The 19634-nt window shown below is 56.2% G+C and overlaps 2 protein-coding genes across 6 annotated transcripts in view; one reads left to right on the top strand and one right to left on the bottom strand.

Moving 5' to 3' along the window:
- Window positions 1-5993: 5993 nt before the first annotated feature.
- FUZ (fuzzy planar cell polarity protein) lies at window positions 5994-10885 on the top strand. Of its 4 annotated transcripts, none has more exons than XM_019425621.2 (11): window positions 5994-6180; window positions 6802-6923; window positions 7176-7260; window positions 7375-7443; window positions 7642-7746; window positions 8546-8743; window positions 8872-8967; window positions 9279-9385; window positions 9463-9527; window positions 9607-9681; window positions 10616-10885. In XM_019425621.2, the coding sequence occupies exons 2-11, from the start codon at window positions 6841-6843 to the stop codon at window positions 10840-10842; spliced, it is 1110 nt and encodes a 369-aa protein (XP_019281166.2). In that variant the 5' UTR covers window positions 5994-6180; window positions 6802-6840; the 3' UTR covers window positions 10843-10885. The 4 variants fall into 4 exon arrangements, with proteins under 4 accessions (XP_019281166.2, XP_019281163.2, XP_019281164.2 ...); XM_019425618.2 differs by lacking the exon at window positions 5994-6180 and adding an exon at window positions 6216-6535; XM_019425620.2 differs by lacking the exon at window positions 5994-6180 and adding an exon at window positions 6217-6380.
- Window positions 10878-19634, bottom strand: part of AP2A1 (adaptor related protein complex 2 subunit alpha 1) — a 30160-nt gene continuing 21403 nt past the window's right edge. Inside the window, exons 8-24 of one of the 2 annotated variants that reach the window (XM_053905644.1) lie at window positions 17485-17635; window positions 16999-17167; window positions 16755-16892; window positions 16394-16576; window positions 15820-15917; window positions 15375-15606; window positions 15100-15267; window positions 14846-15009; window positions 14466-14531; window positions 14063-14119; window positions 13870-13952; window positions 13649-13737; window positions 12373-12497; window positions 12157-12273; window positions 11964-12033; window positions 11631-11765; window positions 10878-11317 (exon numbers count right to left, since the gene is read on the bottom strand). In XM_053905644.1, coding sequence (XP_053761619.1) covers window positions 11240-11317; window positions 11631-11765; window positions 11964-12033; window positions 12157-12273; window positions 12373-12497; window positions 13649-13737; window positions 13870-13952; window positions 14063-14119; window positions 14466-14531; window positions 14846-15009; window positions 15100-15267; window positions 15375-15606; window positions 15820-15917; window positions 16394-16576; window positions 16755-16892; window positions 16999-17167; window positions 17485-17635 — 2123 coding nt within the window. In that variant the 3' untranslated portion in view covers window positions 10878-11239. The remainder of the gene's footprint in view (window positions 11318-11630; window positions 11766-11963; window positions 12034-12156; window positions 12274-12372; window positions 12498-13648; window positions 13738-13869; window positions 13953-14062; window positions 14120-14465; window positions 14532-14845; window positions 15010-15099; window positions 15268-15374; window positions 15607-15819; window positions 15918-16393; window positions 16577-16754; window positions 16893-16998; window positions 17168-17484; window positions 17636-19634) is intronic. The other variant, XM_053905645.1, reaches the window with a different exon arrangement.

Raw genomic sequence — 19634 nt, 5'->3', positions numbered from 1 at the left:
TTAATAGAATTGTAAGGAAGATTAAATTGGAGAAAGGAAAAATGATCAACAGGTAAGAAGATTAAAATACTTCCTAAAATTAAAAATCTGCCCTATCAACTAAAAGGAAACCTTTCTTTTTTTTCTTTTAAGTTTATTTATTATTTATTTTGAGAGGGAGACAGAGAGGGAGGAGGGGCAGAGAGAGAGGGAGAGACAGAATCCCATGCAGGATCCACGCTGTCAGCCCACTCAGAGCTTGAACCTCCAAACTGCGAGATCATGACCTGAGCCGAAATCAACAGTCAGACGCCCAACCGACTGAGCCACCCAGGCGCCCCTAAAAGGAAACCTTTCTTTAGATAAGCTGAATGTATGATCAGCTGTACGAACTTATTTTTTAAACATTTCCATTCATATATTACAAATGATAAAAATAAATAAACAATTAGATATTTTAGCCTGGACTTCAGCTTCTGGGATTATGATGGATTGGGTGCTATAATACTGTTTTTGCAACATTGATGGTTTCTTAAGAGGTAGACCTCATGAGAGGTTCTTCAAGAATCCTAACCGTCCTCCCCCCACCTTCTAGGGCACCTGGGTGGCTCAGTCAGTTAAGCCTCTGACTTCGGCTCAGCTCTTGATCTGAGGGTTCACGAGTTCGAGCCTGTATTGGGCTCTGCACTGACAGTGAGGAGCCTGCTTGGGATTCGCTCTCTGCCCCTCCCCAACTCGCGCTTTTTTTTTTTCCTCTCTCAAAATAACTAAACTTAAAAAAAAAAAGAAAGAAAAGAAAAGAATCCCTCCCTCCCATTCCCAAAAAAGAAAGAGAGCCAAAAATTAACAAAAAAGAAGAGTATATTACTGCTGCATAGGCATTACCAAGAGCCTGAAGCTCGATGGGAATTGGAAAAGGAGTCTTTTTCTCCATCTAAGCAAGGGCCTCCCAGGGCCGCTGAGCTAATTCCAGGCTGGTAACACTCCTGCAAATCTGCAGAAGCAGAAGGAAATCCTCCGCACGGGACTCTGCTCAATATCAAGTACGGAGTTCGGAGTCAAAGGCCACCAGCACAGAGGCAAGGACTGTAAGTTAGAGTCCATGGGAACAACGGTTAACAGATGTGAGATCCCGGGACTCCAAGTCCCCGAATGGTTGGGTGCCTAATGTACCACGATGCGCAAAAGGGTGAGAGAAACAAAGGACGTTGTCTAAGTTCTCTCACGCTGGGTGACGAATTACCCTAAAACTCGGCGGCTTAAAACCACGCGGATTGTTTCGTGGTTTCTGCAGATCAGGAATCCAGGTGTGGCTTAGCTGGCTCCCCGGCATCAGGGTCTCTCGCTGGCTGTAATCAAAGCGTCAACCAGCACGGAAATCGTCCGAAGGCGGAACTAGAGAAGCTTGCTTCCAGGCTCCCTCTTGTAATCGTGAGCGGGGTTCAGTTGCTCCCAGGCTGTCAGCCCGAGACTGTGCTCGGGTCCGTGGTCCGCTTTGGGTGCGTCACAACATAGCCCTGGCTGCATCAGAGCAAGCAGGAGAGAGTACCGGCAAGAGGGAGAACGCAAACCAGATGGAAGTCAGTCTTTAGAACTTAAGTTGGGAGGCCCCTGGGGGGCTCAGGGGCGAAGCGTCCCACTTCGGCTCAGGTCGTCATCTCACGGTTCGTGGGTTCGAGCCCCGCATCGGGCTCCGTGCTGGCAGTATGGAGCCTGCTTGTTCTCTCTCTCGCTCCCTCAGTGAATAAGCTTAAAAAAAAAAAAAAAAAAAAAAAAACAAACCCAGGGGGTGCCTGGGTGGCTCAGTCCCTTGAGCGTTCAACTCGACTTTGGCTCAGGTCATGATTTCACGGGTCATGAATTCAAGCCCCACACGGGGCTCTCTGCTGTCAGCACAGAGTCTGCTTCGGATCCTCTGTCCTCCTCTTTCTCTGCCCCTCCCCTGCTCATCTTCTCTCTCTCTCTCTCTCTCTCTCTCTCTCTCTCAAAATAAATAAATACACTTTAAAAAAGTTAACAAAGAAAAGGAAAACAAGGAAAAGGGAAGAGATTACCCAACTAGGAAATGAAAAATATGTTTTAAATTTGAAAATGGGTATGGTGCTAGAAAGTGAAAGTCTGACATTTCTCTAATTGGAGTCAGAAATGGGGAAAAAATGGAATAAAGGAGAAACAACATTTTTAAGAATTTATTGCTGTGCATTGTCTAGAGCTGATGAGAAATTAAAAAAAAAATCGGGGTGCCTGGCCAGCTCAGTCTGTAGAGCATGTGACTCTTGATCTCAGGGTTGTGAGTGTGAGCCCCGTGTTGGGCAGAGAGATTACTTTAAAAAAATTAGTGTATCGCTTCTCGGCCTTTTGGCTAAGATCAAGTGTAAAAAATTAGTGTAAACAAAACAAAACATGAATTCTTGAATCCTGGAAGCACAGAATATAAAGTTACATTAAATTTTTTGTAATGTTTATGTCAGAGAGAGAGTGTGCGTGTGTGAGTGGGGGAGGGGCAGAGAGAGAGGGAGACACAGAATCTGAAGCAGGCTCCGAACTCACAAACCGAGCGGTGAGATCATGACCTGAGCCAAAGTCAGACGCTTAAGCAACTGAGCCACCCAGGCGCCCCTATAAAATTATGTTTTAAAAAAACCTGCTCGCTTTGACTCATTGTAGTGAAAGAGAAGCCTAAATAGCCCGCAGAGTGAAAGAAATTTCCACAAAGAAATTATACGTAGAATGACAGCCAACTTCTTAACTGCAGAAATAGAAACTAGAAGAAGGTGGTAGATGTTAAGACTCAAAAAAAATTAACGATCACTCCAGAACCGTATGATAATGAAGGTGGGAGGAAACCATTCCAGGCAATAAAAACAGAATTCAACTCCAAGAGACTTTCTAAAAGATGTGATATTATGGTATAATAAGAAATATATGTTTGCTCCTGGTCCTGCTTCTTGGCCCAGAGTTCCTAAAATCCTTGTAATTTCCTGTGCTAAGGGGAGGTAGGGACATCTTTTATTGTCCCATGTAGCCTCAGTTTCCTACTGGTTCGTCACACAAGAGCTTCTAAGACCCCTGGGATCTCTGGGGAGGGGAAGAATGCTGGGGATCGAGTTAATCACCAATGGCCCCAATGATTTAATCCATCTTGCCTACCTAATGAAATCTGAATTAAAAATTTTTTTAATGTTTATTTATTTTTGGGAGAGAGAGAGAGAGAGAGAGAGAGAGAGACAAAGCCCAAGCAGGGAAGGGGCAGAGAGAGAGGGAGAGGGAGACACAGAATCCCAAGAAGGCTCCAGGCTCTGAGCTGTTAGCACAGAGCCCAATGCGGGGCTCGAACCCACAAACCGTGAGATCATGACCTGAACTAAAGTCTGGTGCTCAACCGTCTGAGCCACCCAGGTGCCCCTGAAATCTGCATTTAAAAACCCCTAAAAGGCATGGGTTCAGAGAACCTCTGAGTTGCATCCCTGTGTTGGGGGAATAATACACCCCAATCTCCAGAGAGACAGAATCTCCTGTACTCAGGACCCTCTGGGTTTCATCTAGGTACTTCTTCATCTGGTTGTTCATTGCTATCCTTTATAATATAGTTTACAATAAATCAGTAATACTAAGTAAAGTGTTGCCCTGGGCTCTGTGAGTCATTGTAGCAAATAATCAAACCTGAGGAGGTGCAACCCCCAATTTGTAGCCAATTCAGACAGAAGTATGGATAACCTGTGGACCCACTACTTGCATTGGTAGTTCTGTTTGTGTGTTTGTTTGTTGAGAGAGAGAGAGAGAGAGAGAGAGAATCTTAAGCAGTCTCCATGACCAGAGCACAACTCCAGGCTTGAGATCATGACCATGAGATCATGACCTGAGCTGAAATCTAGAGTGGGACGCTTGACTGACTGAGCCGCTCGGGCGCTCCACAATTGATGTCCGAAGTGGGGGCAGACTCATGGGACTGAGCCCTTGACCTTTGGGGTCTGCACTGACTCCAGGTGGTTAGAGTCAGAACTGAATTGACTTGTAAGACACCCAGTTGGTATCCACAGGGCACTGGAGAATTGCCTGGTGTGGAAAACCCACACATTTGGTGTCAGAAGTGTGAGGAAACCGTTTTCCAGTAGGCTGTACTTCAGGAAGGAGGCAAATTTTAAATAATGTTGAAAGGATAGTTTGAGGGGCAAGAAGGAAACAGGAGGGCAGATGAGTTATCAACACTTATGTAATTACAAAGAAACATTGCCTGGGGGCACCTGGGTGGCTCAGTCGATTAAGCATCCAAGGTTAAGCATCCAACAGATGCGTCTGACTTTGGCTCCGGTCCTGATCTTGAGGTCCATGGGTTTGAGCTCCCACGTCGAGCTCTGTGCTGACAGCTCAGAGCTTGCTTTGGATTCTGTGTCTCCCTCTCTCTCTGCCCCCCCCCCCCCACTCGTGATCTGTCTCTTAAAAATAAATAAATGTTAAAAAAAAACATTAAACAGCAACAACAACAAAGCCAAATAATCATTGTCTGCATAAAATAAGAAAAATATTCAATGAAGACAAAAAAAGTCACAATTACAATTCTGGAAACAGTTGGTTAGTCTGGAGGGAGTTTAACAGAAGTAAGTGTTATATGCTTTTTGTATTATTTGAGAGAATGTTTAAGATCTTATTTAACTTTTTGCTAAACTAAATGTGTATGGCAAAATTTCAAGGGTAACCAAAAAAAAAAAATAAATAAAAGAGAGTTAGAGTGTATAAATCTGAAACCAGAAAAGAGAGGGAAAAAAAGTATTGAGGAAACAAACAAAAAAAGAATCCAGAAAAAGATAAGAAAGGAGGAATAAAGGCATTAAAAAAGCAGGACAATAAGAAATATTAAAATAAGATTGTAGAAATAAATCAGAAGTCATAATAAATATGGATGGATTGGGGCGCCTGGATGGTTCAGTCGGTTGAGCATCTGACTTCGTCTCAGGTCATGATTCTGAGGGTTCACGAGTTCAAGCCCGGCATCATCGGGCTCTGTGCTGACAGCTTGGGGTCTGGAGCCTTCTTTGGATTCTGTGTCTCCCTCTCTCTCTGCCCCTCCCCCACTCAAGCTCTGCCTCTCTCTCTCAAAAATAAATAAACATTAAAAATTTTTAAAAATAAATATGGACTGAAGAAAATTCATAGAACGGCAGGGAGAAACTGATATTTTACTTCATTTATTATTTTATGTATGTTTATTCCTCTAGAAGTTTGATGTAATTTAGTGTGAGAATAAACCTCTTAATATATTTCGTATCAGCTACTAAACATCAAATCCAGAATGCAGGCAAAACAGGTTTTCAGGAAACAAATGTTTTTTAACATTACTATATATTTTGCAAATACATTTGGGCGCATGCAGGCCACTGTTCTTACAAAGCAAAAAAGTTCTAGTTGATTAAATTCATAACTAAATGAAATTCTACTTTATCAGTTTACTTTAAACACACAGAAGAAAGAAACGGATGTATGTCAATACAGGATTGGCTAAATCGATCTGCTTACATCCGTAATGTTGATTATCAAAAGACATTTATACAAAAACGGCGTATTTATGCGGTCTGAGGAGAAAAAAAAGTTTGAAGGCAACATTAGCACAGTGATCATATTTGTCAACAATGGGTGAATATTTTGTGTTAAATGTCAACCTTTTATCTCGGGAAAGTGGGGGGTATTTTCACGTTCGGCGTGCTACACCAGCGTGTATAAATTTATTAGAAAAATAAGGTTATTTTTGTGATTCTGGAAAATAAAGGATTTCGTCTTTCTTTTTCCAACAACAAAAACAACCTTCTCCTTTGGTGGTTACTAGGCAACGTTCGCCGGACCAAACCATCCGCGAGGGGGAAGGGGGAGATGGTATTTTTCTCGGCTTTGCTCGAGATTCGTCATGCGGCCATCTTTGAGTGGGGCACAGTTCTATACAGTCTTAGCCTGGAAATTAGACGCAACGCGGGGTTGCTAGGCAACGCCCCGGCACCGTCACCATCTTTGAGTCGGGCACAGCTGTTTATCACTTTAGAATGTAAAACATCCTAGCCTACCTGACGCTTGCTAGACAACGCCTGGGCGCCGTCACTACCTTCAAGCCGGGCTCTTCATTCTCTTCTCTAAATAAATGGAGTCAGCCGAACTATTTCAGGGAGAAACTACGAAGCACTGCAAGCCCCAGAGGCGCCATCTTTGTTAGGGGTATGTGACTTCCGGCGGGGGCGGAAGAGAACCTAACGGGGCTTGGGGGAGGTGCTGGAATAGAGACTGAGGGTGGGTTTGAGTTGGATGGAGAAGGCGGGAATTTACCTCTCTGCCAATCAGCTCCCCATCTCGCCCTCTGGTGGCTTCGGATGGCCGACCGGCCTGCCGACTTGGCGTGACTATGGGCATGTTCCAAGGTGGTCACTGACTGCCCCCACGAGGGGACCGGAGGGGGTTCCAAATGGGCGAGGAGGGGACGGAGGGCACCGTGCATCTGCTCTGCCTCGCGGCCTCCAGCGGAGTCCCCTTGTTCTGCAGAAGCAGCCGCGGCGGCGCCCCGGCCCGCCAGCAGGTGGGGCCCTGGACGCCTGGATCTCCAAAAAAGAAGGGGGCTGGGCACGTGGACTCTGGGTCGGCAAGGGAGTAGGGTCTGGAGAAGTTTCAGAGTTGAGTTTAGTTAGAGGGCCACGAGTGTAATGAATGGACCAATAATCCTGGTTCCCAGAAGAGGAGGGGCCAGGGGATCCAGAAAGAGGAGGGGGCTGGGGCCCCGGACACTTGGGTCCCAAGGTGGAGGGGTTTGGGGGCTCCCGTCTAATGTCCCCAACTTTTCCCCAGCTTCCGTTCTCGGTCATCGGCTCTCTCAATGGAGTACACATGTTTGGGCAGAATCTCGAGGTGCAGCTGAGCTCTGCAAGGACCGAGGACACGACCGTGGTGTGGAAAAACTTCCATGACAGGTCTCCACGTGGTAGCTTGGGGGCAGGCACAGGGCCCGGATGATAGCCCCTGTCGAAGATGGCCTCCACGGCCAGCTGTTTACTTGGCTGTGGAATCTTTGACAAGCCAGTTACCTTCTCTGATCCCTGGGTTTCTCTGTACAAGAAGCGGGTTGTGCTGGCTGGCAGAAGATGTAGCCGGCAGAAGATCGAGTCACTGCCCTGTTTCTGAGGCCTGGACTCATTCTCGCTTCTTGGCCCCCTTTCTCACAGCATCACGCTCATTGTTCTGTCATCTGAGGAGGGCACCTCGGAGCTGAGGCTGGAGAGACTACTCCAGATGGTGTTTGGGGCCATGGTGAGACTCCCTAGCCCTCTTCCCCAAACCCAGGAACCTGAGTTCTCAGCATCCTCCTCCCTCACACCAGGAGTCCAGATCCCCAGCCCCTCCTCTCTTATTTGCTTCTTCTAGGTTCTTCTTGTGGGGCTTGAAGAACTGACCAATATCCGCAACGTAGAGAGGCTGAAGAAGGAGTTGAGGGTGAGGCTTCAGGACGTGAGGATGGAAGTTAGCTTGCCCCGTCGCTGATATTTGGGAACTACAGTTCCCAGCAGCCTCTGCGGCGGCCTGGTCATCTGACCCCAGAGCTAGGCTCCGCGGGGCTAGTTTTCTGAAGGGGAGGCGGCAGATGTGGGGGCCATCCGGGTCCTTAAGCCCCTTCCTTCTCCCCTCTGCTAGGCCAGTTACCGCCTCGTTGACAGTTTCCTGGGGGACTCTGAGCGCATCGGGGACCTGACCCAGTGTGTGGACTGTGTGGTTCCTCCAGAGGTGTCTCTCCTGCAGGTACTGAGGATGCCTGGGAACCCTTGAACCTGTCACTGTGGCCCTGGCTTAGTCCTGATCCTCTTACCCCCGGGCCTTTGCCTCAACCTCTTCCCATCCTCTGGGCCAACCCCAACCCCCCACTTGGCCCCAGAAGGGTCTTTCTACACCCAGGGCTGACCCCGCCCCTCCCCAGCTCACAGCCCTCCGGTGGCTTTCATCGCCCCCAGGACCAGCTTCCACGCCCTCAGCCTGGTGTTTGAGGACCTGTGGGATCTGAAACCCACCAACGAGCTCACCCCGACCTCTGCTAACTCCACAGTCCGCCTTCGCCCAGCAGCCTCGTGGCTCCCACGAATCCCAACAGCTTCCCAACTTCCTTGCTTTGGCACATGCTGGTCCTTTTGCCAGTGGATCTCTATCTATCCTTCCTTAACTACGGCTCTTGTTGAGTCACCTGGCATGGCCGCCTCCCAGCAGAGGGACTCTGGGCAGGCAGACTGACCTCTCTGAGCTGGAGTAGGCTGTCGATTGCGCCTACTCGGCACGTAGTAGGATTCAATAAGCCGCCACTGGGCTGTTGTAACCGGTAGCTTTAGCACGTTGTCAGGCCAGGGAGCAGGCACGTTACCTGTTTAATCTCACTTTACAATGTGACTTGGGGATGGTACCTGCATGCGAAGGGGAAGGAACCCAGGCCCCGGGAGGGTGAGGCAGGCGAGCATGCCAGTTTCTTCACACCCCTGGCCCACCTGGGAAAATCGTCGCTGCCCCTGCTTGTGTCCCCTGACTCCTGACTCGGCCTGCCTGCCTTATCCAGGAAGCCCTCTCTGGGTTCGCTGAGGCAGCAGGCACGGCCTTTGGCAGCCTGGTCGTGTCGGGCCGGGTGGTCGCAGCAACAGAGAGCTGGTGGCGGCTGGGGACGCCGGAGGCCGTGCTGCTCCCCTGGCTGGTGGGGTCCTTGCCGCCTCAGGCCGCTCGCGACTACCCGGTGTACCTGCCACACGGGAGTCCCACGGTGAGTTGCGGGGGCTCTGCGCCTGCGGTGGGCGAGCTAGAAGGGACGAAGGGGCCGAGACGTGAGGGGGCGGGGCTTCGGTGGGGAGGGGCGGGGCTCCGGCCGGCCCATCCCGCGCCCCGCTTCAGGTCCCGCACCGGCTTCTGACCCTGACGCTGCTGCCGGGCTTGGAGCTGTGTCTGCTCTGCGGGCCGCGCCCTCCCCTCAGCCAGCTGGATCCACAGGTGAATCCGGGCGTGTCCCCGCTTTTCCCCCGTTACACCCTCTGCCGCGGGCCCCTGTCCCCCCTCACCACCTCGCCCGGTCGGCGCTCTCTCCGCACTGGACCCGCTCTCCGTCAGCCCCGCCCCTCCTGTAGGCCCCGCCTCCTGTAGACTGCGTTCCAATCGCCTTCACGCCAGCCGCGTCCCTCTTTCGCTCTCATCCCCTCCTTGGTCCCCTCTGTCCTCCGCCCTCGTGGGCCCCTCCTCTCTTCCCTGCCCACGCCCCCTCCCCTAGTGCCCGCCCCTGATCTCGCCCACCGGCCCTGCCTCAGCTTCTGGACCGCTGGTGGCAGCCAGTGCTAGACCCGCTGCGGACCTGCGTGCCGCTGGGACCCCGAGCGCTGCCCGCTGGCTTCCCCCTGCACGTGGACGTCCTCGGGTAGGGTTTGGTCGGGCGCGTGGGTTGGGGGGCCCTCATCCCCTCTTCCCCGGCCCGTGACACCCCCTTTCTCGCAGGCTGCTGCTCCTCCACCTGGAACTGAAACGTTGCCTCTTCACCGTGGGGCCCTCTGGGGATCAAGGTGACTGGCGAGGGCGGGTCTAGGAGGGGCGTGGACCGTGGAGGAACTCTCGGTCACCTGGTCTCTCTTCCCCCTCCAGAGCCTTCTCCTGAGCAGCGCAGGCGCCTCCTCCGCTCCTTCTACTCGTTGGTCACCGCCACGCACTTCCCACCAGGTCAGCGGCCGAAAGTGCCTGCTTCGCACGCTTCGGGGACAGCGAGTCTCAGATCACAGCGGGGAGGACGGGGCATCCACACTGATGGGGAGGGACAGGGAGGTCCCAGCCTCCAGACTGCAGAATCTACTGGGCAATCCTGGTAGTTAACACTGACACTGAATCTCTTGCCGAGGGCTCATGTACGTAATGATTCACTTCATCCTCATAGGTGAGGGATATCGCCTGTTATATCCTCATTCCCATAGTACAGATGCGGAAACAGAGGCTCAGCTGATAAGCAGCAGAGAGCCGGCGTTCACACAGAGGCAGCCTGGTTCCCATACCCACACGCACCACTGAATCGCTCAAAGTACAGGCTTTGTCAGCAGTTTTTGCCCCACCCCTACCCCCGCCGGGGGTGGGGGGCATCCCGCGGAGCCTGGATTAGGAAGGGAAAGTTGTCTTGCAACCCACGAGGCCCTACAGAGACAAAGGAAGGGACCTAGGATGATTCTACAACCCCAGTGAAGATCCCGATGAATGTAGCAAGATGGTAAAGGGCTCTACTTGGGAGGGACAGAGGACTGTCCCTCCCCGCCCCCCCCACTTCCCGCGTGTCAAGTGGAGCGGGGTCCTTGGTAGGGTTAGAAGGGAGCCCCATGCCTGGTACCGGGTAGGGGTGACCTGTGTGTCTGTGGTCTGTATTGCTAAGCGGCTTGTCCCGGGCTGCACACAGTATCCCCAGGGAAGAGGGGGCGTCGGCTGGCTGGGAAGAAGGGGGGGCGGTGAACTCCATGGCCTTCTTCAGTCAACGGACAGCCGGCTGGACCCATGAGGCCCCCACCCATCAGGAGTCGAATTTAGGCCCGGGATGTGGCGTCGCTCCTGCGGGTTGGCGTTCTAGTTGCCCAGGCCGCACTGGTCACCTTGGCCCTTTCTGTCCTTCCTCTAGAGCCGGGGACACCAGAGGACAAGGTGGAGGATGCAGCCCAGAGGGCCCAGGTGCCGAGAGCCTGCTACCTGGTGTCTGGGCCCGAGGAGCCAGGCACAGGATGGCGGCTGGTGGCCCTGCAGTTGGGGCCACGGCGGTTGCTGCTGCTGGTGTCCGCCCAGAGCCCCACCCATGGGCTGCGGAGCTTGGCCACCCACACTCTCCACGCGCTCACCCCGCTCCTCTGACCCCTCGGCCTGAGCCATGAACACGGACACTGCTGTTAGCGTCTCTCTGTTTATTCGCTCACAATAATACACAGCCCCTGGACGGGGAGGGGGCGGGAGGGGCTACGATGGGGTGGGGTGGGAGGGGAGGAGGCGCCCGCTTCCCTGGCCCCTCTCCCCTCTGTGCTTAGGGGGGAAAGGGAGGGAGGGGGCTCCCCCTTGCCCCCCAGAATGTAAACAGCAGCAGATGAACAAAAATAAAAATACAAAAGGCCGGAGGAAGGTCCCAGGCATCCCCCCACCCCTGGGGTCTTCCCTGTCACCAATGGAGGTCCCCTCCCTGCCCCATCCACCAAAGCTGCCTCAGTCCTAGGGGCTGCCCGGCGCCGGCCACATCCCCGGGGGCAGAGTCCAGGGCTCAGAACTGCTGGGCCAGCAGCTCACACAGGTGACGGGAGACGGGTTCCTTGCTCGTGCGCAGGGTCAGCCGGTACATCTGGGCGGGGGACATGATGGCGTGGACTCAGGGAGGAGGCAGAGGGGTCGGAGAGCCCGGGAGAGGAGGATATAAGGGAGACGAGAGAAAAGGGGCAAAGGGATCAGAAAGGTGACCGAGAGGGACGAGAGGCAGGAATGGAAGCGACACAGGAGGTAGAGGGTGAAAGGTCAAAAGCCAGAACCAGAAGGGGGGAGATGCGGAGAGGTGAAAATCAGGAGGGAAGGGGAGAGGAAGACAGCGCATAGAGAACACAGGGACACAGAGAACGTACAACCAGGCAGGGGGTGACGCCTCCCAGACCACCACTCACCTGAGCCTGGGCATTGGGCTCCAGCCGGAGCAGACAGCCCACCTGCAGGGCTTTCGTTTGGATGATTCCAGCCCCCACGAAGTTCTCGGGGTTCGGGTCCACATTGTCCAGGAGAGCAGAGCCAAACCCCAAGAGCTGGGGCGAGAGAAGGGGAGCCATCAGAGGGTGCCGATCCGGCAGCAACCAGGCCGTAGTGAGCCAGTTCCCCAAAACCCTTGCCAGTGGGAACCGGGCCCGCTTTACAGAGGGGAAAACAGAGGCACAGAAAAATGGGCACGGTTCCCCAGATCCGAATTAGGGGCCCCTCTCCTGTCTTGCTCAGTGGTCACTCACTTTTGCCTTAGTGACTTCCGCATCCATGGGGTGGTTGGCTTTGAAGATTTTCTGAGCCTCCTGTTGGGGGCTGGGGATGGGGGGGGGGGGGGGGAAGGAAATTCAAGTCAGGTCAGTTCAAAGTCAAGTCAGGTCAAGTCAAGGCCCCACCCCCTCCCCAGATGTGGCTGTGGCTCCGCCCCCCGCTGCTCACAGGCTCAGCTGCTTCCAGCGCTGGAAGAAGTCCTGGGCCGCCATCTCCGTGGGCTGGAAAAACTTGTTGATGGTCACGGGGAGCTTCAGGGTGAGGGACTGGGGGGCGCCCCCGTACCTAGAGGGAGGGGTGGCAAGGAGGGCTCCATCAGGCCCCGCCCCCATCCAGGAGACCGTGCCCGCTGGCTCGGCAGTGCCCCGCCAGACTCAGACTCACCGGAAGCGCACGGATAGGAGCGGGGGCGTCAGGAAGTCCCGCAGACACTCGATGTTGAGCACCTGCTGCACCTGCGCCCCGCCGTCCACCTGCGCGGCCACGCGCTTGGTCTGCACCGCCAGCTGTGCCCGCCTGTGGTCAAGGAAGCCGGAAAGAGGCGGCGGCCCCGGCGGTCGTGGCCATGAACCCTTGATGGTCCTGAACTCTCCCCGCGGCCCCAGCCCGCAGGCCTCTGAGGAGCTGGTCCCGCCATCCCGGACTCCTCCCACAAGGCCCCAAGTCCCTCCTAAGTGAGACCTCCGACCACCGCCTGGGTGCCTACTCTGGCTTTCTACCATGGGCTCAGCGACCTCCATTATGGCATGTCGCACCCCACCGGGCTGGAAGCCCTTCCGGGGCTGTGATGGCTGACCTGAGTTTGAATCCTGGATCTTACCACCTCGGTGACTATGGGCAAGCAACTTTACCTCCTAAGCCTCATCTGCAAAATGGACAGTGTCCTCAGCATTCAATGAGATAATCCAGGACAAGCATTTATCAGTGTGTCTGGCACATGGTAGGTGCACGAAAAACCGGCAGCGTTACCACGTCTCCCTTCAAGTTGGCAAGGATGGGGTCTTACGCGTCTCTCGCCCTTCCCCCTCCCCCCCCCCCCCCAACATGCCCAGCACAGAGCTGAGCCTACGGGAGTTCTCTGGAAACATCCATGCATGAGGCAACGGACTGAAAAGGTCCTCATAGCTTTGGGGTCTAACCCCTGTAGTTTCATGGGCGTGCAAACCACTATCAGAGAAAGGAGAGGGGACTGACCCTTTCCTTTATGCCAGCCACCCTTCCAGAGTTTTCCAACGACACCGATCTTCAAAACAACACTATGAGAAGGGGACGGGAAGGCTCACAGAGGCAAAGTGACGGGCTCAGGTGACACAAGAGGGCTCTGGTCAGCATCGAGACCCCCAGGCCTGGCTCTTGGGCGCAGGAGGTACTGGAATCATGGGTGCGGAGCTCCTTGGAGGACGAGGTCAAAGAGGCCTGACAGAGACAAGCTGAGGCATACCTACCCCATCGCTTCCCTGTCTGCAGGCTGTCCTGGGGAGAAGAGGCCCGCCCCGGCATCACAGACACTAAGCCTCAAAGTCACCAGGTGCTTAGGCTTTCAAGTAAGACGACCGAACAGGGCTCTGGACCTGGGTCCATGTGCTTCCCAGTGGCCACGAAGGCAGGCCTGGAGGGGCCAGGCTCAGGGGAGGGGGCGGGGCCGGGCCGGAAGGATATGAGTCTGGAGGTCGCCGGGGTGGACGACAGTGGGCGAGAAGTTCTGGAACTGCACAGATGTCTTGTTGCCATAGAACAGATACATGCGGCCTGCGCAGGGTGGGGAGGGGCAGGGTTCCAGCTGAGGTCCTTCAGCCTCCTCTCCAGGTACTACCCAAGCCCAGGGGTCACCGAAACCCCATCCCCACAGCCCAACCACCCCGCCCCCAGCACCAGACACACCCAAGTTCTGCCGGAACTCGGACTTGACTCCAATCTGCAGCAGCTGGTTCTCAAACAGGACCCCATTGTTCTTGCACACGAACCTGGGTGGGGTGGCGGGCAGCTCAGGAGGCCAGGAGTGCCTGTCGACGAGGCCCTTCCCCGTGCTCCCCACCTGTCCCCACTCCCCTCCCTGAGCCCTCCCCTGACTCACTTATTCAGCAGCTCATCCGCTTCTGGGATGGGCGGGCCGATGTCCTCAGGACCTGGGCTGCAAGGCGGAGAAAGCAGTGAGATGGGAAGAGGCTGGGGGGCTAGAGGAGAAGACCCAGAGCTAAAGGTGGGAGACAGGAGCCACCAAAAGGACAGAACCCCAGAATCCACATAACGAGATTCCCCCCAAAGGACCCCAGAATCAGACTGGTGACTGTCTCTCATGGGAACAGGACACTGGTGTGTGCCCCCACCCCTGCCCCCGTATCAGAGGACCCCGGCTTTCACTCCCCTCCAAATCCCGGCCTCTGCAGCTCGTCAGGAACCCCTTGATAAGGGCTCGAAGTCCCCTATTCCTCCCAGGGGCCGCAAATCTGCCCCCCAACCCTGAGGCCACCCCTTACTCAGCAGCTGGAGCTGGGTCAGCCAGCAAAGCCATGGGGCTCTCAGGGGCAGGCGGCTCCAGCTCGCTGGGCCATCCAATCCCAGAGCAGACAAGAGAAGACAGGCGTGGCAGGCAGCCAATCCCAGAGAGGCAGCAGAGGGCCGGAGACAGAAAGAGAGAGGAGGGAAAAGAGAGAAGGAAAAGCAGGCTGAGACACGGCTACGGGGAAGGACGACACAGTGTGGCCAGGGTCAGCCAAGAGTACAGAGTGGCCAGAGGGAGAGAGGAGGCCCGGGGAAGTGGCAGCCAGGGCGACAGAGGCACAGGGACAGGGAGGGAGGAGGGGGCTGTGAGGGGGCAGAAGGAAAAGGGGCGGCCCGGGGCCCAGGCAGGTAGTACCTGAGGAAGGCCTCCTCGGGCGTGGGCCCCAGGCCGGGCTGGGCAGCCGGGCCGTCGGAGAAGACGTCCACCAGGAGGTTCCCCGCACCCGAGGTCGCTGGGGGTGCGGCTGGGGGAGGGGCTGCCCGCAGCCCCAGGAGGTCGGCGGAGGGCGAGGGCGTTGACTGCAGGGAAGGTGCAGGTGGAGGTGAGAAGGGGCAGTGCCCGGCAGGCCCCGCCCCGCCCCCCCCCCCCCCTTTGGCCGAGGGACTCACCACAGTGCTAGGGGTGGGCTCCACGCCCCCGTTGACGTCATTGCTGCTGGGGTCCCTCCTGCCATCATCCAGGGCGCTGCCGGCCCCGGGGCCCTTCTTGCGTTTCAGCTTGGCCAGGATGGACGACTCGCGCTCGGGGAAGGGCGGCATCTCCTCCAGCACCGTGGCCTGTGGGGCGGGAGGGCGAGGGCGGGTCAGGGACGGCTCGGTGGCGGAGGAGAGGGCGGCCAAGGCTCAGGGGTGCGGGAGGGGCGCGCGGGGGCCGGCGCTCTGACCAGGACGTCCGTGCTGGCCACCGAGCTGAGCGTGAGGTACTCGACGGCGCGCTGCTGCAGCTCCACGTCAGCGTTGCGCAGCTGGGAGCCCGCCCGCAGCACGCCCTGGATGGTGGCCTTGGTCTCCGGGAAGAGGTTGATGAACTTGATGTAGGTGGACAGCAGCAGGGCCCGCGTGGCCACGCTGCACAGGTGGAACTTGGAGTGCAGCAGAGAGAACTGCACCGGGGGGCTGCGGGGAGCGGGGCGCGTCAGCGGGTGCGCCCCTCCCCGCCCGGGGCCCTGCTGCCCCCCCCTCCCCCGCGGAGGCCACCCCGGCGGCGGCCATCACGAGACACCCCGTCCCAGAGGCTCCTGGGAGCCCCGTCGCCACCGACCCTGAGACTCTTTGGGTCCCCCGAGCCCCGGACTGCTCGAAGTGCCGGGTGCTCACCCCTCCTCTCACCTGGAGCGGGGGTCCCCAGCAATCAGATTCCCAAACTCCCCGAGGATGTAGCCGCCGACCTTCACCATGTTCTCGTGGCAGGCTGGGGCCTGGAGCGCCTGCAAAGGCAGGGACAGGGCGGGTGACGACAGCGACGAGCAGGCACCCAGACTCAGGGTTGCTTGGGGTGCCGGACTCCCGTGAACCTGTGGAACTCTCACCCTGCTATGATGTGTGTGTATGTGTGGGGGTGGGGGTGTAATAGGAAAACTGGGGCACAGACCGGTCACATGACTGCCCCCCCCACCCCCCCCCCACCCCGGTGGTATCTCGGACGGCATGCGTCCCGCCTTTCTCGGGGCCAAGGGAGTGGGAACCGGCCAGGACCCGGAGGTCAGTGACCACACACACGCCGGGTGGCCCGCACACGACACCCCGCCGACCCCCACACTGGCCCCCGGGGCCCGTGGAGGCCCAGGCACTGCTCTGAGGAGGACGAAGCCGGATGGCGGCCCGGGCTGGCCGGTCCCTCGGCCCCGGCTGTCCTGCCTCTGCCTCGGTGTCGCGCGGTGCGGGTGAGGTGGGGGGTGCCGACCTCGAAGACGGTCTTGGCCGCGTAGCCCTGGACGTCGTCGCGGTTGGTGACGATCTGCAGCACGCGGTACCACACCTCCTCACTCACGTAGTCGCCCGCGATGCGGATGAGGTTGAGGATGGTGTCCACGTACCAGCTGTAGTCTACCGCGTACTTCTCCGCCAGGATGGCCACCTTCAGGACCTGCCGGCCAGGGAGGGAGGCCGGGTGAGGGTGCGCGCTGCGCGCGCGCCCCCGCGGGGCAAAGTGTGGAATGACCGCACCCGGGCTCACCGCTGTCCCGGGCTGGAGACCCCAGGACTCCCGAACCTCAGCCCCCGCCTCCGTGGGATCCGGGCGCCCAGCTCCTCCCCGGACTTACGATCTCTTCGCGGATGGCGTAGTCGGCCGTCTCCAGGTACCGAAGCATCTCCGACACGATTTGCTTGGCGTTGCTCCGGTCGCACATGGCGTAGAGGAGGTCGGCCGCCCGCTGTCGCACGCTGACGTCCCGCTCCGTCTGAGGGAGGAGAGCAGGCGGGGGATGGTCCAGGCTCCGCGCCGGCCTCCGAGCCCCGCGCCTCTCCCCGGGAGCAGAGACCCAGGCCAGCTCCGACGTGTGGTACCTTGAGGGCATTGATGACCGTGTCGATGTGGGTCTTGACCGCCTCGTGGGAGAACTCGGAGCTGGCCAGCGTGCACATGCTCTCCAGGGCCAGGTAGCGGAGGTTGGTCTCCCGGTGCTGCAGGAACTGGCCCAGCTGGTTGCAGGCTCGCACCAGGAGGTTGGGCTCACTGCCAGCGAGAGCACAACAGAGACGGGGGAGGTGGGGGCACATGAGAGGCTGGAGGACCCGGGCCCAGCCGACCCATCCCACATCACCCTCAGGACCTGGATCTTAACTCTCGCCCTCCACCCCCGTCACGGCCCCTCTGGTGATGCAGACATCTGGGCGTTGGGCCCACATGCAGAGACTCGGGAATTCTGCTTTCCAGGAGGGGATCCCGCACCAATCTGGATGGCTTCATCGTCCTCTTACATAGAAGTCCCGACCCCCAGACCCGTCCTCCTGGGACGCAGGGGTCTAGGGCCCCAGCCCCCAGACAGGCACCTGTCGTAGTGGATGATGAGGCTAATGGTCTCGAAGAGGATGGCGTTCTTGGCGTTGGAGTGCTGGACCTTCTTGGACTTGGGCGGCTCCTGGGCCTTGTTGAGCACGGTCTCCAGACACTCCACCAGCCGTCCCTTCACGGCAGCATCCTCTGGGGAAACGGAGGGCATGTCCCGGGCTGAGCTGTCGGCTCAGCAGGGGCCACCCCACGGTGCTCATCTTCCACTGGAAGTGTGGGCCCTGCAGCCGTGGCCTGGGGTCTCTGCTCCCTCGAGCTCATCCTTGGTCTCCAGGTGACCGGGGGGCAGGGGGTGTGTGTGGCAGCAAGGCAGCAGAAGACACGACTCCAGACCTGGGCTCTTGTCCTGCTCTGTGCTGACACCCACCCCGGTGAGCCTCAGTTTCCCCTGCTGCAGCACCGACACCCTTCAGGCTTCTCACAGAACAAAGAAGTCTCCAGAAACCATCCTGGGAGACACCGTGAAACCTGGGTCTCCCCAAGGAGCGGTCTGAGCACCTGAGACAGGCAGACGCCGACCGGAAGTTCATACAAACACCAATAACTGCCATTCTGTGGAATGCGAGGCCGCACCACGTGGATAGAACAGCCGTCAAGGGGCGCCCGGGTGGCTCAGTCAGTTATGCGTCTGACTTCGGCTCAGGTCAAGATCTCATGGTTCGTGAGTTCGAGTCCCACATCAGGCTGTCACTGCCCTGTCAGCACAGAGCCTGCTTTTGATCCTGTCCCTCTCTCTCTGCCCCTTCCCAGCTTGTGCTCTCTCTCTCAAAAATAAATAAACATTAACAAAAATTAAATAAGCAAACACACAAGACCAGCTGTCAAGCGTTCTAGCGAAAATTGTTGCGCCCAAATGTCTCAGGCGGCTCACGGGGCAGAGGAACAAAAAAAAGGACACGAGGCAGCTATGGCCAAATCCAGAATGCAGGACACCCTTTCAAGGCAAAACCCTCCCGGCTTCTTCAAAAACAGGGAGCGAGGGGGTGGGGGGTGGGGGGCTATTTCCAGGCCACAAACAGGGACAAAGACCTCATGAAATTTAAGCCGTGGTCCTAGATTGTACTGTATTTTTTTTTTTTTCTTTAAGGCACACAAATAAAGCTGTGGACGAGGGTGGTTTGCATGGTGCCTGGACAGCCAGCCGACACTGTGAAGAGATTCTGAATCTTCCCAGGGGCACCGTGGTTTTGCGCCGTGTTCTCGGTCTTATGAGATGTGTACAGGTGGACTTGGGGGAGGGGAGCGTTGTGACGTGTGCAACTTACGTCAAGTAACCGAGCAAGCGTGTGTTTGAGAGAACAAAGCCAACGAGGGCGCGAAGAGCAGTGTTAAAGGTCTCTGCAGGGTCTGGGGCGGGGCTTAGGTGTGCACTCTGTTCTCACAAGTTCTCTTCGTGTTTGAAGTTTTTCATAATAAAAAATTGGGGTGAAAACCAGGGTCACAGAATAAAGGGACAATTCTTTACAGATTTAAGACAGATTTATGAGAAATAATTAAATTTGATACTTGTCTCTTTTTCTTTTTTCTGTTTAAATTTTTAAGTAACCTCTATGCCCAGCGTGGGGCTCGAACGCACAACCCCGAGATCAAGAGTCGCGTGCTTCACCGACTGAGCCAGCCAGCCCTCCCTCAGGGCTTGTATCTTGATTGGATCCTAGTCTGAACAGACTGTGATTGCTATGTTGGGGAAAATTAGGGAAATCTGCGGTGGCCTCGAGGCCACTGGGGAGCCACTGTTAGCTTTAAGTGTGACCACAGAATTACTGCTGTGAATAAAAATGCCTACAGTTTGTAGAAATGCATAACAAATACTTAAAGGTAAAAACATCATGATGTCTGTCACTGACTTAAATATTTAAGAAAAAAATTAGCAAAGTAAGAGCAAGCGTACAGCAAAATGTGAAGTCCAGGTGACGGGGACGCTCTACTTGTCTGTATCCTGGAAACTTTTTCATAATGCGTCGTTAAAAAACTTCCTGGTAAATAGGGGCGCCTGGGTGGCTCAGTCGGTTAAGTGTCCGACTCTTGGTTTCGGCTCAGGTCATGATCTCATGGTTCGTGAGTTCAAGCTCCACATCGGGCTCTGCGCTGCTCTCTCTCTACCCCTCCCCTGACTCACGCTGTCTCAGTC

The sequence above is a fragment of the Panthera pardus genome, unplaced genomic scaffold (assembly GCF_024362965.1).
Source record: "Panthera pardus isolate Hobbes unplaced genomic scaffold, ASM2436296v1 HiC_scaffold_18, whole genome shotgun sequence".
NCBI classification, from domain to species: Eukaryota; Metazoa; Chordata; class Mammalia; order Carnivora; family Felidae; genus Panthera; species Panthera pardus.
The sequence above is the reverse complement of the archived record's forward strand: the minus strand, read 5'-3'. Positions and strand labels throughout refer to the sequence as shown.

Bases quoted from the DNA above. Each gene is read 5' to 3' on its own strand.
- FUZ (XM_019425618.2), top strand. From the start codon at position 6,425: ATGGGCGAGGAGGGGACGGAGGGCACCGTGCATCTGCTCTGCCTCGCG. The intron at 6,924-7,175 runs GTCTCCACGTGG...CCTTTCTCACAG, and splicing joins TGGAAAAACTTCCATGACAG to CATCACGCTCATTGTTCTGT. The intron at 9,528-9,606 runs GTGACTGGCGAG...TTCCCCCTCCAG, and splicing joins GGGGCCCTCTGGGGATCAAG to AGCCTTCTCCTGAGCAGCGC.